The following is a 16,882-nucleotide window of genomic DNA, read 5'->3' on the forward strand; positions in this document are numbered from 1 at the left end:
CAGCAAACCCCCCCCCCCGGGAAGCTGAATGGGAGAATCTGTGCGCTTAGCGGGTTCCTCACACGGGTGTGGTTGCGGCCATCTGAGCCGGTGACCGGCAGCTCGCACAGAGGCTCTGCCTACCCAGAGCCCGTTACCGCGGAGAGTGCGCTCTCGCACCTGTGTGTGCCGGGGGGAACCCGCCGCCCGGGGCTCGGCTGTCCCCCGGAACCCTGCGGGGGTCCCTCCGGCTGCCCCCAGGCGCAGAGGTTGCTCACAACACGAGGCTAACGCAAGGCGAGTGAAGTAATGCATGCAAATCCTTTTAAGATGCTGGCGTGCCGTAAAGATTTCCACAAAAGAAAGTTTCGCTCTCAGCAGAAGGTCCTCTTTTCCCCCTGACAAATTCACTATGAAATCACATGCTGCAACCCTGTCTACTGGGATTGGGTCAGAAGAGAGAAAGTCGCAGATGCAAATCTCTTCAGCTCTTCCCTGTGAAAGAAAATTGGGGAATACCACAGGGGGTGAGTGCTAGCTGAAAATTAAAAATAAAAAGTGGAGGTGGTTCTCTAGATGCTTCACTTGGCTCGTTACTCTGCTGCATTTACAACAGCGTTCCCATCCAGGCGCCCTGCGACTGCCGGGAAGCTGATGGGGAGGTGGTTATTCACCAGCGAGTGTCTGCCTGAAGTCCAACGCCTTCCTGTGCTGTGTGTGTGCACATAACAGTTCCACATCTGGAACAGCTGCCTGGGGTGACTGCCCCCTGACATGGGTACAGATTAGCAAATACAATATACCACACAGACTATATTGAATAAGAGGTGGGAAGGAGGGCAGCTTCTGGGAGCAATACACAGTGCTCCTTCAAGTAAGTGAAGTATATGCTGTAGTGCTTTGTTGCATTGCTAAGAGAAATACTGGAATTAATTCCAGAACTGTTTTCTCCTCACTTTGTTATAAACAGCTATGTTCACGTTTTCATGAAGAAGTGAAGAATATCCATAAACTCCGCTCACACAGCTGTCTGTGACTCAGCCCTTATGTTTGCCTGTATGATATCACATTATTCTTTTTCATGTGTTCCTCTGCTACACTCATACTGTGTTTATTCATGATTTCCCATAAAAAAAAAAATCCATTAAACTGCTACCTTTTTGTCTCAAAAGGACAATTTCAAACAAAGCAAGAATAAACATTTTTCTGGACTTAGAAAGGGCAGTTTAGTTTAAAACCAAATACACCTAAGGAAAAACCTCTAAAAAGATCGCCAGGCCCATGGGTGGGATGTATCTCTCCTTTATAGAGGTGATATACTGGAAGTCTATGTACATACAGGAAAAATTACTTTTGTAAGTATACAGTACGGTGAGGATATTATAAGCACCGAGCCTGGCACTGTTTGCAGAATAGAGGCTAAAAAACCCATAATATTACCAAAAAACAAGATGAAAAATGTTTATACGAAATAATCGAGGTTGCAAATTTCAATCATCTTTGCGGTAAATTGAAAGTAACAGGAAATATTAAAAATGTACTCAGAACACAGTAAGAATGTACCTGCTCTCTTAAAGGCAGGGAGCTGCCTGGTTTCCTGGACCCTCTCAAGCCCTGCTGTGTGTAACAGAACACGCTGCACGCATGTGCTGTGTGGGGCATCTCTTGTCACAGCTGTTTGCTAGTTCCTTCGTGGGACTTGGAGACAAATAATGACCATCTTCTGGTGGCCAGGATTTTTAATAATAAAACTTCCATTCTTGCAAGCAGTTTATGCTAAAAGTTTCCTACATTTATGGCCAGAATTTCTTTAACTGTTTTATTAAAAATTCACCTCTGGGCCGAATGCTATTTTCAGTTCCATCCTGTAGTCCCACAGGAATCGGGACGCGAGACTCTTTCCAAAAGAAGGATTTGATCCTTCACTTTGTCAAAAAATCCTTTCTTTACTTTCTCTTGAATTAGGCAGGCCTTTGACAATAGATGTGATTATTTATTTTTTTTTCTGAAGTTTTAAAAGTTTGAAAATGATGATGCGAAGGAAAGTGTCGTTATAGTGGGAAGTAAGCACAAGCCTGGTGGAGCCAATTGCAGAGCCAGTTTTAGGGTATCCGTCTCGCTTACTGCCATACAGCACTGGAGTGGTGGTGGACAAACCACTGGCCTGGTAAATGCTTCCACCTTCCTCTGTAAAGAGGGAAAAACAGTTGCTTCCTTTTGTAAAACACTTGGATCTCAGCAGATGAAAAGCATCGTGTGCAGTTCGGTAATGCTGACACAGCACAGGAAAATGACTAATTTAGCAACGGGGGTGTGCAATTATCTGATCGCGTACAGCCATGGTACCTGCACGTGTAGCCTTTGTTAAGAGCTAGGATGCTAATAAGATTTGGCGATGAAATTGTGGAAGAGGAAAAGGATGTCAGTTTTATTAAATTTTATTTTATTCACCACTAAGGGTGGTGAGACGCTGGCCCAGGTTGCCCAGAGAGGTGGGAGATGCCCCATCCCTGGAAACATTCCAGGTCAGGCTGGACGGGGCTCTGACCAACCTGGTCGAGTCAAAGATGTCCCTGCTCATGGCAGGGGGTAGGACTGGATGGCCTTTAAAGATCCCTTCCAACCCAAACCACTCTGTGATTCTATGATTACTAAAGTTGTTTTTAAGGCTTCCAATTTAAATGTCAACATCCACCTATGTGAGTGAGAAGACTTTCCCTACTAATACTAGCAGAATCACATGTAATGTCTCTTCATTTGCACTTCCTTCTCTCTACTTCTCTGTGCTGTAAGCGTATTGTAGATGCTCTAAGTGCAGAGTCACCAGGGCCGTATATTAACTAAAGTTTAAAGTCTATGGGGAAAGTGTGATACAGTCTCAGTCCTTCATCCTTACAGCCTGAAACATTTGCTTTCATTATTTGATGATTAAGGTTGTTAAAATTCATGGCAAATTAATCTGGCACAGGCAGTTTCTGCCAGGATGCGAGTTAGTTTCTGAAAAAGTTTAAAAAAGCTTAAGCTTTTGGAATGTCAAGATGTGTGAGTTAATAATTTCAGAAAGAGCAATGTTAGACCAGTGGGTCAGTTTCTGTTCTGCGCCTATATGCCTCCTCCTTTCTGTGCTGTTATCTTGCCCCTTTTCTGTTGCTTTGAGACTTCTCAAAAGTATTACACCTCTGTCTTAAAAGGTGCTGAATTACACAAAGAAACTAAAGATAAGTTTTTGGTACTTTCCAAACTAGAGATATTTCCTCTGGTAAATTTCCCCCATATGAGATCAGTTAACCGAAAACAGGATGTGGCTCAGAAAGAGATTAAAATTTGAAGCTTGACTTTATTGTACAGCCATTCCCCCAGTGCTTAGCATTGCAGTGCACTGTGTTACTATTTAAGGTGAATGATCATTTTTACATCCAAGAAAAAAACCTCATAGGGGAATATATTTAATATGAGTAATATCTTTTTAAATTAATCTGAGGGCTTGAGATTTTTAATGAAACAGATTTCTTAGCACATTGAAGTATGGAATTTAGGCTCAGATGCTAAGTGTTTTAAAGACTGTAGTTAAAGTGCAAGTAGTATTTCCAGGGCTGAGAGTCTCGTTTCAGAGAGATGCTTGAGATAGGGATGTCTCATTCTATGAAGACATAATTTTCAGTTAGTATAAATTATCTGGAAATGTGCACATGTTCTAGGAAACCATGAAAAATTGGTAAAACACAGGAAGGAAAACTTGTTAGTAAAAGATCCAGTCCCCATGAGATGCAGTACTTCTAGGAACTGGAGCCGAGTGCTCCAAGTCAAGATTCATGCCTGTTCATAGCTCTAATATTAAGTAGTTCTTTAACTTCTTTTCTCACTTAAGCTACCCAGGAAATAGGAGCACAACAGAGTAGCTGTGAGATTTCATCAATTCATCTTCAAGATTAAAAAAAAACAACATGAAGAATCGTGAAATTTGATATATTGTTATCCTCAGCACACTTGACAGCTTTGCCACAATTCAATCTCTTGTCCACAATAAAATCTTTTAAAATGTTTTGGTTATATCTGCCTGTGCCTACTACCAGTTGTAGCTCTGCTTTGTTATGGTGATACCCTGAGAACCCAGCCCAACGCGTATTACAGGAGATGGAAAGTTTCCCACTAACTTCCATAAGAGTTGGACTGTAATCCTGAAAGAGACATCAGGAATCAATATTTTTTTTCTTCATCCCAGCTCTGCCTCAAGATTTTTTCCAGATCATATTCTCTGTGACATAGTATTCTACTCAGCTTCCTCTTAATTTATTTATTTATTTTCCAAATAATAGATGTTCTGGAGCACCTCTTCAACATTTGTCAGAAAAAAAGCACCCATAAAATGGACACTATAAGCAACCCGGTCTAGTGGGAGGTGTCCCTGCCTATGGCAGGGGGGTTGGAATGAGATGGTCTTCAAGGTCCCTTCCAACCTAACCCATTCTGTGATTCTATGATTTATCTTATTTCAGTCACTCACTAACGTAGTTTCCACAGTACAAGCCAAGGAAACACCCTCAAGAGAAGAGGCTAAAGAAAATGAAAGTGTTTCTCTCTCATAGTGGCCTTGATGGCTTTCCATAAGCAATGCCACTTCAGAGTAACATATCATTAAGAGATTACTGACCCTGCCTCTGATTTCAGAGGCACCTAACTAGGCAGACCTTCTTTACATTAAGAAGCTTCTTGGTGGTATACCTGTCTCGGTGACTACGTCTCCATGTCAGGACAAACACGGGGTCCAGACGTGTAAAGCCGACATGGACCGGTTTATGACAGTTTCACCAGATTTAGCTCTGCTTTCTGTAGCAGCCTGTCTACATTAAGGGCTCATGCTAGTACTTGTGGTTTTGCTTCTGTTTCTCTTAACGTACACAGAGCCTGATCTAAACTGGAAAATTCTTAGCTGCTTATTTCCATTCTTAATGCTTTGGAGAGAACTCTGGGAATGGGAGCTGTGCCCACCAGGAAGCCTGCCAAAACACTCGTCCAAAGCTCTGGATGAAACATGAAAAAACAAGTTCAGATTCAACATCCTTTGACTATAAAACAGCTGGCAAAATATGGATATTCTATCGATAGCTCAGGCCACTTGTACAGCGTGCTATAGAAACCCATACAATTATTTATAGAAACCTATATAATTATCAGAAAACTCAGTATATTTGAGTAGGACTAATTAGTGGAAACAGAAAAAGGAAACAACAGGTTTCTTTAATAATATCTTCATTAATTCTCATTAATGACAAGAATTGAGGGGAGAGTGAAGGCTATGGTAAATTTCCACTAACCCTTTCAGAAGTTACTCATTTTGCTAATATGAGCAAAAAAATTGAGATTCTTAGACATTCTTTTACGTGTGATAGAAACAGAAAGAGTCTGACTATGCACTAACTTGCATCTCTTCCACTGAGACCATAATTCACTTTGCTACTGTAGAGTCACTAATAGCATTGGGCTTATCTTTCCAATAGTCTTCTTCAGTATAGTTCAGAAACCTGAAGAATTTCCACCACACCACTGACAATGTCTATTTGTACCTCTATGGGAAGCCAGGGAACCCAGGGAACACAGAAATTCCAAGTGTTATCCAAGGTTTCACAGGAGGAAAAGAATCTTGTAAAGAAATCCAAAGCCCCCATCAAAACACTGCCACAGAAAGAAAACTCCTGCGTGTTCACAAACCAAGACGTTTTTAAGGAGAAATTCGAAAGAGAAAGGAAAATATATTTTAAACATAGGAGAAGCCTGTATGAAAAAGTAAAGTTGGACGTGGGAGAAAGCAGGCTTAGAGAAAGGCAGGTCTATATTCTGAACAGGGGCAAGCAGACTTAATGTTTAAATTCCTGAATAGAAAGAGTACTCTTACGAGGCCAAGTATCTTGGCAGCTTTGCCAGTGATGGGACTCCAAAAGCACATCATCACATACAAATTCCCAGCAGCGTCCTTGGAATTCAGCCAACAAAACAAACCTTGTAACTCCATGTCAAACGTCTGCATCACAAATTGGATGTCGAAAACCCAAAGCAAGCGAATGGGGCACAAAGTGCTTAGGAAATGAATGCTCCCATCTGTTCAGGTTCAGTAACAATGGGTCATCCTGGAAGAAATCAAAATACAGACTGGCTTCATAGTGCAACAGTTCAGAACTGTGGTGAGTTTTCACAAACTAAGGTTGTACTTTCTTTGTGGCAAGATCTGCGCAGGAAGGAAATTCAGCATTTTTAAATCTAGTTATCTAAAAACACATCTAATGCTTTCCCTTATCATCAATATTTTGCTTCAAAGCCCAGGACTGGCAGGCAGGGCCCTGGGGAGCGTTTCTGGGCTGGGCTGCCCTCTGCCAGCACTCACCCCGGAGCTGTTCGGAACTGGGCATGGAGATTGGCAGGACCACCACGGACATGGGGCCGGTGGACACAGATAGGGGATATACAAGAGCGTGGCTTTCTAAGAATTTGATTTGAACTCACGTGGGTTTAGGTACATTCCCCCAATTTCTTGTATGAATCCATGGAATCCTGTTAAATTACATCACAGATTAATTAGAGCCCTCAGGTTTCCATGGGAAGTTTTTCATCCTGGCCTGTTTTTGAGATTCCTGACCAAACCAGAAGCTTAGCTGATCCTGCCAGGCTTTTTCAGTGTCATACGGAAACTGTGAAATGGTGAAGTTATTTAGCTTTGATAGGAAGCCACAAATGACACCAGGGACAGAAAGAAGATTCCCCTGACAGCCTGGGTTGAGTAATTGTGCATAACCACAAGCCGGGCAAGTTTCATGGAGTTTGAAGTTTTAGCGTGAAAATACATCTCTGCCTCTGTGTAGGTTCTTGGTGCAGAAAAACCCCCACATGTGCTGCCTTTTCAGTCACTATGTACAAAGAGATTCATCCCAGGAATCGAAATTTCTGCCACAAATGTATCTCCAGACTTCTCTTGTCAAGGGGCGTACAGGTCTTTACAAGAGTCCTTGCACCCTGTTCGAAACTTCACCAAGCTAACGCTTTTTCTTGGCTGCTTTGAAAGCCCTTACCTGACAGCAAACACTGAACTCTGGGGATTAATGGTGTGATTATCACCCAAAGTGGTTCTCCCAAAACCACTGTTGAACATGGCATGGAGGTGAAAGTTCAGTGAAAATCGGGACCAAAACAGAGCTCCGGACTTCCAGTCCCATTTTATTAACTGTTATCTCTGGATCACTCCCCTTTGCACTAAAAGCAACTGCAAACGTTACTTAAAACAATTACTCAATGCATACTATTTGAACACATCCCAAGTAACTGGGGCTAGAAACAAAACGCCTTTTAATATTGCATAGACTGGTGAGTCCAAATTTTTGGAATTACACTAATGGTGGAAACTAATACCCATTTCTACCTAGCTGTCAGAGCCTGAGGCTGAATATTCCCTAGGACCTGGGACCCAACAGCAGTAGGCTTTTATGGAAAATTTTATGATTTGGGCAGTGAAAATGATATTTTTATGGCATGTTGCTTTTTATAAATAATGACGGAAAACTGGCTAATCAGAGTCTGGCAGAGACAGACAATGCGGGCACGTAGTGAGTGCCAGTCTGCAGTTACAGCTGCAGTTTATGCCCAGGCTGTCACCAACACCAGCATTTATGCCTATATATTGTAAATCACATTCCAGCAGGTATAAACTGGCATAGTCAATTGTAAGTCTCCTCATGTATAGATGTGTGAGACGTTTATAAAATATTTTCTCTTTGGAGAGAAATTTTGACATTTACTTTTTGTGATTCCGTTAAAGAAGTGCTGTATCTACAGATCTAGATATGAAGTATAAAAAGTATAGCTCCTCCAAAATAATTGCAGCAACACTGATCTGCATTAGCTGTGGATGTGCTCCATGGCCTCACAATATAAATTGCAGAGAACATATAATATCCCGTGGAAAGAATGCTCTGCTGAGGTTACTCTTGTAAAGCCAAATTAGACAATGCAAGTCCGTGACAGGTCCGGCTTGCAGTGTACTAAACCCAGACTCTGAACCTCTCTCTGTTTCTTTTGGACTACTTTTAACTGGCGCCAGCGGGGCTGCTGTCATTATGAAAAAAATTGATTTTCCATTGTAAACCCCAATTTTTGTTGTTTAATATCTCAGCTGATTCAAAGTGCATCAGATATAACTTTTTGCTTGCTTTACTTGCAAAAGAAATTGCCATTTTAGTTGTCAAGTAGCAAATCAATAAAGGAAATAGAGTGTGAACTGCGGCACCTTAGGAATAGTCTGCATTTCATGACTTCTGGCTATGAACATGGGCAAATATAAGTATTTTATAAATAGCCACCTGTGTGTAACAAATATTTCTTGGGTTAGAAAAGAAAGGTTTGAATATAGCAATCTTTACTCAAGATTTCTTTGCTGTCGTTTTCTGAACTTGAATGTTCTTTTTATGATAGTTGTGGCATTTAATTCAGTTTAGTATTTTCCAGGAAATCAGTTAATGTTTAAATATGTATCCAAATTCCAAGTTCATTCAGAACTTAAAAGCAAAATTTAACACGAGGAATGGAATTTTGTAATGACCCAGCAACTGGCAAAACCAAACTCTTAGTTCCCAGGAGAATGAAAGAGCCAAACCCAGATATTTCTCCTAATTAGAGGTGAAAACATTATTAAATATCTTAAAAATTGAAAGCATATGTAACTCCTATAAGGTGTTTTTTTACTGGAAAATAACTGATGGCCATGCCAAATTTCAGTGTGTTGTGTTGTAAGAATTAGACATGCATAAACATTAACATTTATATAGTCTGAAAATAAGCCTCTGTAGGTAGGGTCAAGTGAGACAACTCATGATGGATGAACACCAAATTGGCAGCTCTCAGAGAGAGTGTGATTTTTTTAAATTACAAAATAATATTCACTCAAAAGAAAAAAAAGGATTTTCTTAGTATGTTTTCAGTCATCTCTTCCACACCCCTACTATAAATGAATCTAGTGACCCCTGTCAGTAGATTCCACAACTCTTTGTTTTTGGAAATAAGAGTTTGAGATTATTTATGAAAAAAGATTTTTGAACTCGAAAGAAATCTTGCTAAGGATTCAACTCTAGGATTTTGTGTTGCTCCACCCAATGCAGGATCCCACCTGCTGATTCAGAAGAGGGGCTCTGCCTATTTTGAACATTTTCATCAAAGATGAAACATACAAAGATAGAAAGTAATTTTGGTGTGATATTCTGGGTTTACATTTCCCAAATACACTGAACAAACAATTCAGTGTGATCAAGTGAGTATTTCTCCATTTCCAGATGATTTCAGATTCTGAGTGTACCATCATAACAAAATAAAAATTATGTCATAACTGGGACTTGCGTTTGCATCCCACTAGCTCATGTAAGCGGTTTTCTCTTTCACCTGGTGTTTAATACAGTATGTTTTCAGATCAGCCAAGAAAGAATTACAACAGTCACTTAAAAGTATGGAGGTATTAAAATGCAAGAATTTTAATCTGCTACAGGGATTTAGCATTATTCTAAAATTGTAGGGTATTCCTAATTAAAAAAAAAACTTGGTGAGAGAACTCATCTGGCTAAGGCTACTTAGAGCTTGTGGCATACCCTGAAAGATTATATACACAAAATTGTTTCTGCACTGCTAGTAAAGCAATGGCCAGAGAATGGCACCATTTGGCTCTCTTCCTAAATTAGTCACAGTAGTTAGACCCAGCACAGCGGCTTTCACGACCAGACCAAAAGAGTGCGGGTTTCATGTGTCGCTAGGCATAATAGGGTGGAATTTGGTCTATTCAAGTCACTTACTAGCTTGGATCAATAGATTAATTTCTGGTTGCAATGACGTGAAGAGAGAAATCAGTTCATTTTGTGACACTTAGCTATCTAAAAATCAGCAAAATAGAAATGGAAACTTACAGAAATAAATATTTTTAAAAATAACAAAAAGGCTGACATAATATTAACCCTTAGGATAGTTGTTATCTCAGGAATCCAACCAATTCAGGTCTGACATATCTGCCAAGAGTATTCAGGGAGAATAACATTAGAATGGCATCTGATTAATTTTCTTATTCAAAGGCTGATCTGGGAAATATATTAAAAATGAATAAAAGTATAATGCCAAACTCATTTATTTGAGTTTAGTGGGTCCTGCTTTAAGAGTTTACCTGTGCATATCACTAGGAGCAACTCTGAAGTTCACCTTGGAGGCTAGTTTTTCTATTATATGCTATGTCACTAAATGACAATAAAAATCCTGTTTACACATGGCCCTTGGTATCTCGCCAGAATTGACAGACGAGGCCAGTCACCTCTGTTCTAGGAGATGTGAGAATAAATTTGGACTAAAGCACACAGCTTTCTGGGCAAGTGCATTAATATGTAAGCAGAGCAGTAATCGCACATACAGAGGCTGGCTGGCCTTTGGGTAGACTACAAAAGTGTAGCAGTCAAATGCATGTTTTTCTGAACCACTAAAGCTATTAGCCTCTGATTCAAAGCCTGGAACATTTGGAGACTTGCACACCCTGTATATAAACAACCAAGGAATAGAAAAACATTGTGTACAATTCAGATATAAAAGGACCTTTCTGATGTCCAGAATCCCCAGTAAGCATGGAAGTGCAGAATGTGCTTTGAAATAATTTCCATTTCATAATACAGATGAGTCAGCTAAGCTGTGATTATTCCAAGAATTTCCATTTTTGCTGGGATTAATCCTGTGAGTTGCTTTGTACCTCAGAACTCTCCAACTGCAAGTCACTAAGGTTAGCACACCAGATTCTAAAATCAATCCCCTGTCATTTCCATCTTCGCTTGTCTTACTAACTAGATCTGATGGAAATCTGCCAACATAATTTGCATGTGTGAAACAGATGAAGACATAGATGTACCTTTCCCCCACATGGTTTTCATATGAAAGTCGTGCCAGGCCACATGAGGAAGGTAAATCTTCCTACACTGGTATATATACACACCTCCGTACCACATGTGCCTAAATATATATAAAAATATACACATACAAAATACACACATTTAAAATATTTTAATGACCTCAATGATATATTGGATAATTCTGTATGGAAACAGAGACACAACAAATAAGATTAAAGACTTTTTTAAAACTAAGGACTGCTAGTTTGATACTTAAGTGCAGCATTTTTATATGTAATTTTTAAATTAGGTTCCTAGGTCTTCAGGAGTAGTCTGAAGCTTTTTTGTAGTCTGTCTCACTAAAAATCAATAGAACTTAAAATTCACAAGTCACCTGTGAAAATCAGACATGTTCCTTGTCTTTTAAGTTTTTTGAAGTATAATTTAAATTTCAAAAATTACACTTCTGAATAAGCTCACAGGACCCAAGGTTTGTTTCGCCCAACCCATAAAGACTGTATTGGTCTTTGTAATTTCATTTAAGATCGCTTGATAAAGTCAACATTCTTTCAGATGTCTCTGTTTTGCCATTAGCAGTTAATGAGAAAATGTATTTTGGTGCCTGATCTTAAAATATTACTCGTCACTCATGTGAGCCTTTTTGACACAGAGAGGAAAGAGCAGAACATGTTTGTTTTGCTTAGGTAGCCATCTCCTCTGTTGTATTCTCTTTCTTTTTTCTCCAGAGTCACTGTGGTCTGATAAACTCGCATTAAATGTCAGGATTCTTTAGTCACTGTTCCTGTTCTGCAACTGGCCTGGTCTGTAGCCTTAAGACAGTCATTTGACTGCTCGTGGTAAAACAGTTTCCTCATCTATAATTCACTGCGTTGAGCCCACAAAATTAATCCATTGCAAGTTCTTTTTAGTATTTTTTTTGTTGTTCTAGTTTTGGATTTTAAGTACTAGATGCATCACAGTAATAACAATTCTTTTTTAGTCTTTGTAAAGCCCTTTGAGATTTACAGATGTAAAAAACCAGACATTCTAACACTGGAATGTTTAAGATTTTTTTCAGGTTAAATGTTGCTTATGCAAAAAAAAATAAAAATCCCACCCTGCTGTGTAGAAGACAGAAACAAAAACCTGTCCTTTTACACAGTGTTATACTGTGTACCAGTTTGATATTAAGCATATATGATATTCAGGGTGCTCTAGAGTGTCAGCTGGAAAAGGTAAAGAAAATCCTTGAACCCTTAAAATTGCAACAGAAGCCATCAACAGCCTTGTGAGACGATTTAGTCCCGCTGGTCATAGGAAATTCTCCTATGCAATGCAGAATTACTTGTAACCCATTCATATTAAATATTATTTCTTACATTGTTCTTCTAGATGTTAACTATGACTTACCTTATATGGATTTGATTGACGCGAATGAAGAAAATTCTTGTTCATGCCCTTGGCTATAATTCTCTCAATCTCCTCGCTCTTGGTTTCATCTGGTTTTATCTAGCACATAATGTGAACACAAAATCAGTAAACAGATTGATGCAAATCTCGTAAACACTAGTAACCACATGCCAGAGCAAGGGTATGTTAATGATATAGGCAGAGTCTGAATTAAAGTTCTTAAAAGCCATATTAGCTAATCCATGCAATAAGAATGGGAATGATTTTAACTAACAGATATCTTAGAACTATGACCCATGGCTTTGACATCTGAATGTAATTTGGTGTTTTTCATACAATGACATCATTGTGCTTTAAAGAAATCTTCAAGTTCCACCTTACCAGGGATAGTTGAACCAATATCTCTGTGTTTATAATTAGATGTGAGAAACAGGGGTTTATGAGAAGGTATATCATTCTTGAGACATAAGTAGGTCTCATAATACACAGTTATCGTCACAACTATATTGTACAGTTCAGAAGTAGAAATGTTTAAAGGTGGACTGCTAGACAACCTCACTAAGTGTTAAGTGTACTTCTCTCTGCAATTTGAGTTTACATCCAGTTATTATTGGATACAGTGTTATCTTCTTATGCTTCTTAGAAAAGTTTCGAGGATTAAAAAAAATAATACTCACAGAGCCAAAACTAAAAATTGCATCATCTGTGACTATCTTCTTACCACATATTAAACACTCTGGATCAGGGATATTCCTAAGAGAGAGGGAAAACAGTAATTTTAAAATTATTAGATGTGCTACTTTTGGGCAACTATTCAATAAAAATAAAAATGTGTGCAACTGTACTTTGTATCAAACTCTCTTCTCAGTTCCACTGAGAACCAAGCTGATTTGTGCCAGGAGCTGTGAGAAGGAAATTTGGCCCTTCATCTGTCACTTTCCTGGAGGCAAGGCAAGCTTTTTAACTCAAATTCAGTCATCAAATGCCAAAGTAACATTTCTAGTAAACCCACCTAAGTTATAGTAGACGTTGATTCAGTCCACTGTTTCTTAAAATATAAGTAAGGAATGGCACGCATATTATTTAGGTTTGTTTTGTTGGGTTTTTTTAAACAAGAAAGCAGAGCATAAAAATAGCATCAGTTAGTGTCGGGAATGGAAATACAGGAATTCAAAAAAGAGAACAAAAGGAAAGTCTATGTAATAAAATAGTTTCTTTCACAGAGGGCATATGAAGTGGCTGAATATATTTACAAAGCCGTACAAACATAATTTTATACCAGCAGGCAAAGATTATCCATAATAGCAGAAGAGCAAGACTCTCTTCACACCTGTTTAACCTCCAGCTCCTCCACCGGGACTGAGCATAAAAGAAAGCTCCGGGGAGACCTTATTGCGGCCTTCCAGTACTTAAAGGGGGTCTACAGGAAAGATGGGGACAAACTTCTTAGCAGGGCCTGTTGCGATAGGACAAGGGGTAATGTTTTTTAACTAAAGGAGAGAAGATTTAGACTACATATAAGGAAGAAATTTTTTACACTGAGAGCGGCAAAACACTGGCCCAGGTTTCCCAAAGAGATGGGAGATGCCCCATCCCTGGAAACATTCAAGGTCAGGTTGGACGGGGCTCTGAGCAACCTGGTCTAAGCTCGTGGCAGGGGGGTTGGACTATGTGACCTTTAAAGGTCCCTTCCCACCCAAACTATTCTATGATTCTGTGACTAATGAATACTGGAAATACTTAATACCATTGTTTTGTATGATAGAATTACCTTAATAACCAGATGACACAGGACATACAGTAACTGTGCCCACATGGTATCTGTGCTGGATTCTGCGGAAACATTATGCACAGAGGACAAATGTATACGGAAGAAGCATTATTTGTGTACTTTTCCATAGGTCCTTCGGGAGCATGTGAGCTACTCATGGCTTATGTACTGATGCTTGACATCAGATCTTCCAAACACAGAGGTGCTGTAGTATGATCACTTATGAAGAAAAACTGAAAACTTTAGTCTAAAGCCATCACTGGTTTTGCTGTTATACTTCTAAGTAAACTGCAGACGTTAAGATGATCCTGAAGAAAAGAAAAAAAAACAACAAAAAAATGAAAAAGATTTATCATTGGGCATACACTAAAATAAATGGCCAGTCAATCAACATGCACTAATAGCATACTTAAATGCAGATCAAAAATTTAAGGACCACAGTAAGAATTTACTTAACCAAACCAACGAGAAGGCTGGAAAAATAATGACTTGGTCATTCCCGAACCATACAAATTTGAATTGTGAAGACATGAACCAAATGAAGAGGAAAGACGAAAAAAGCAGTAAGTGGTATTCTCTAATAGGCATCAGTCCATATGTTGCCCTAAAAATAGAGTCTCAGGGACCTGACTCAGAAATCTTGTTCTGGTAACTCCTCCTCCATAGCTACAGGTTTACAGGAACAGAGATTTCAAGACAGAAGAGACAGGCTGAAGGAGTGTAAGAGTGAAAAGGCAGCACTGCAAACCAAAAACTACTATGGTTAGCTCTTTTATGAATTTAGAAACAGGTTGCCCTTCTATGGTTCTAGATTTTGTTTTATTGTTTTTCATTTCCCTAATTTCTGTTCCTCATATCTATTTAACACAGGTTTTATTAGTTTACATGTTGTTTCTCTGGGCTGCTACTGCACGTATTTTGCTACCAATACTTTTCAGCATTGCAAGATTTCTTCATGCAAACGAATGACATTAAGCATCCCTATTTATGCTTGTAGATCAATGTCTTTTACTGCAAGACTAACAATTTTGAGAAACTCACAATGTCATTATCAGCACAATGTACACAGTGGTAGGAAGCTTTTGAAGCTAGCTGACCATATAAAATTAAACCACCCAGTAACCCAGTCTGCCAAAATACCCTCTATACTAAAATCACAAATTCCAGGTAATTCTAAAATTAAAACATCTCCTGTTTCATGTAACATGTTTTACCTTGTAGCTTGAGTGTCACTCCCTACATGTTACCAGGTACATAATGCACTTGCCAGAAAATGCACAGGTTAATACAAGAAAAGTAGGACTTTGTTAGGCTGAATTTCCTTATTTCTGTGGTTTTAAGCTGCATTTAGACTACGTTATCTCTGTAAAAGGCAGGAAGCAGCACTGAAGTACATTTCCCATTCTGAGTTCTCAAATATCACATTTCTCCATGGGCAGAAATGAGGTAATTATGCAATTCTTAAAATGAGTACTGCACCCCGACCTATTGGTTGTATCGCCACTTACAGCCTCTCTTCTGCTCAGAACTCTAGGCTGATCAGAAAAGACTTTGCATCCTCTGACCGAACTTTATCACGCAGCCCTGACTATGATAACGTCTCTGGTAAATCTAAAATTTGTCCAAGAATCTCAGAGATTGTGGGGTCGTTACTGTCTTGCAGGCAAATTTCTTTGACAAATAATTTGGGTGACATGAAGAAAAAAATTTTGCCAGCAGACATGTATTTAATATGGCACTACACATTAAAATACATATTTTTTCCATCCACTAGGAAATGAATGCAGCATTTTCAGTAGACAAACTTTTGAAAAATGTCTTTTAAAAGATTTTTTTTTTGGGGGGAGAAGTAAAGTACTAGTATTTATGGAATATTTATAGAACCTATATGAAAGTTATGTTCTTGTGCTCCCTCTGCTGTTTCTGTCACAGTGGAAAACTGGGAGTGTTTCAAGAGCTGTGTATACTCCTTAATAGACAGTGAGAAATACTCATGCCTAAATAAAAAGGGGAGTCATTTCTCCTGGCAAAGGACTTTTCAAAAGTAAAGAAGCATTATCTCTCTGGAAAGCAAGCTTTTATACATGATAAAATGCCATGAACATACCTGGGCTTTCTTTAAACTAACGTTAAAGTGTGTTCCATTAAGAATACTAACAAAATATAATTCCACGTGAGTTCTGAATATTATTGTAATTTAACTTATGCTATTGTTATTTATTATCACAATTGTTCATAGAATTTTTACCAAGACTGGAGAGTTAATAGCCAAAATACAGTCTTCCTAAAATACAAGCAGTGAGAAACATCCTACTACTTTTAAAATAGTCTATTTTCTCTCCACAGATGGGTGACATACCAACACTATCTGTCAGAAATAACACCAAATGCAGGAATATCAAAAGTATTTAAAATTGGTTGAAATATCTCATATAACAAATAATAATTAACAGTGCCTGGAAAGAGGACTTACCAAACTGGTTAATGACTGAAATTCTTAGCACATCATCAGCAAGGGGAAAGACTAGATTAAATCTCTCGCATTGGGATTCCCCCGTATCACACACTTGCGTTTTCATTGTAGCAGCATGACTATTTTCTTTTTAATACTTGGTTTAACACTGCCTTCTTTTAACCTTGAGGTAACAACATTTACATTAGTGTGATGGGATTTTTGTCATATTATTAAGATACTCAATCACCTGCAAGAGAGTATAATTTGTACTTTTGAAATCTAAAAATCAAGAAAAGATGAAGTTTTCTTGATAATGGTTTTGCAGACAAATACATCACAGGCAATTCCACCTTTGTGAACATGCAAATTACAAAATAG

General features: G+C 38.8%; 1 protein-coding gene across 1 annotated transcript in view; it reads right to left on the reverse strand.

Annotated features, from left to right (window-relative positions):
* The window catches only part of TRAF1 (TNF receptor-associated factor 1), a 31,881-nt gene extending 17,787 nt beyond the window's left edge, over positions 1-14,094 (reverse strand). The window contains exons 1-3 of the mRNA XM_009892347.1: positions 14,050-14,094; positions 12,279-12,377; positions 124-474 (exon numbers count right to left, since the gene is read on the reverse strand). Of these exons, the coding sequence (XP_009890649.1) occupies positions 124-474; positions 12,279-12,377; positions 14,050-14,094 (495 nt within the window). The remainder of the gene's footprint in view (positions 1-123; positions 475-12,278; positions 12,378-14,049) is intronic.
* Between the last annotated feature and the right edge of the window lie 2,788 nt (positions 14,095-16,882).

This window comes from Charadrius vociferus, unplaced genomic scaffold (assembly GCF_000708025.1).
Source record: "Charadrius vociferus isolate BGI_N301 unplaced genomic scaffold, ASM70802v2 scaffold549, whole genome shotgun sequence".
Lineage (NCBI taxonomy): Eukaryota > Metazoa > Chordata > Aves > Charadriiformes > Charadriidae > Charadrius > Charadrius vociferus.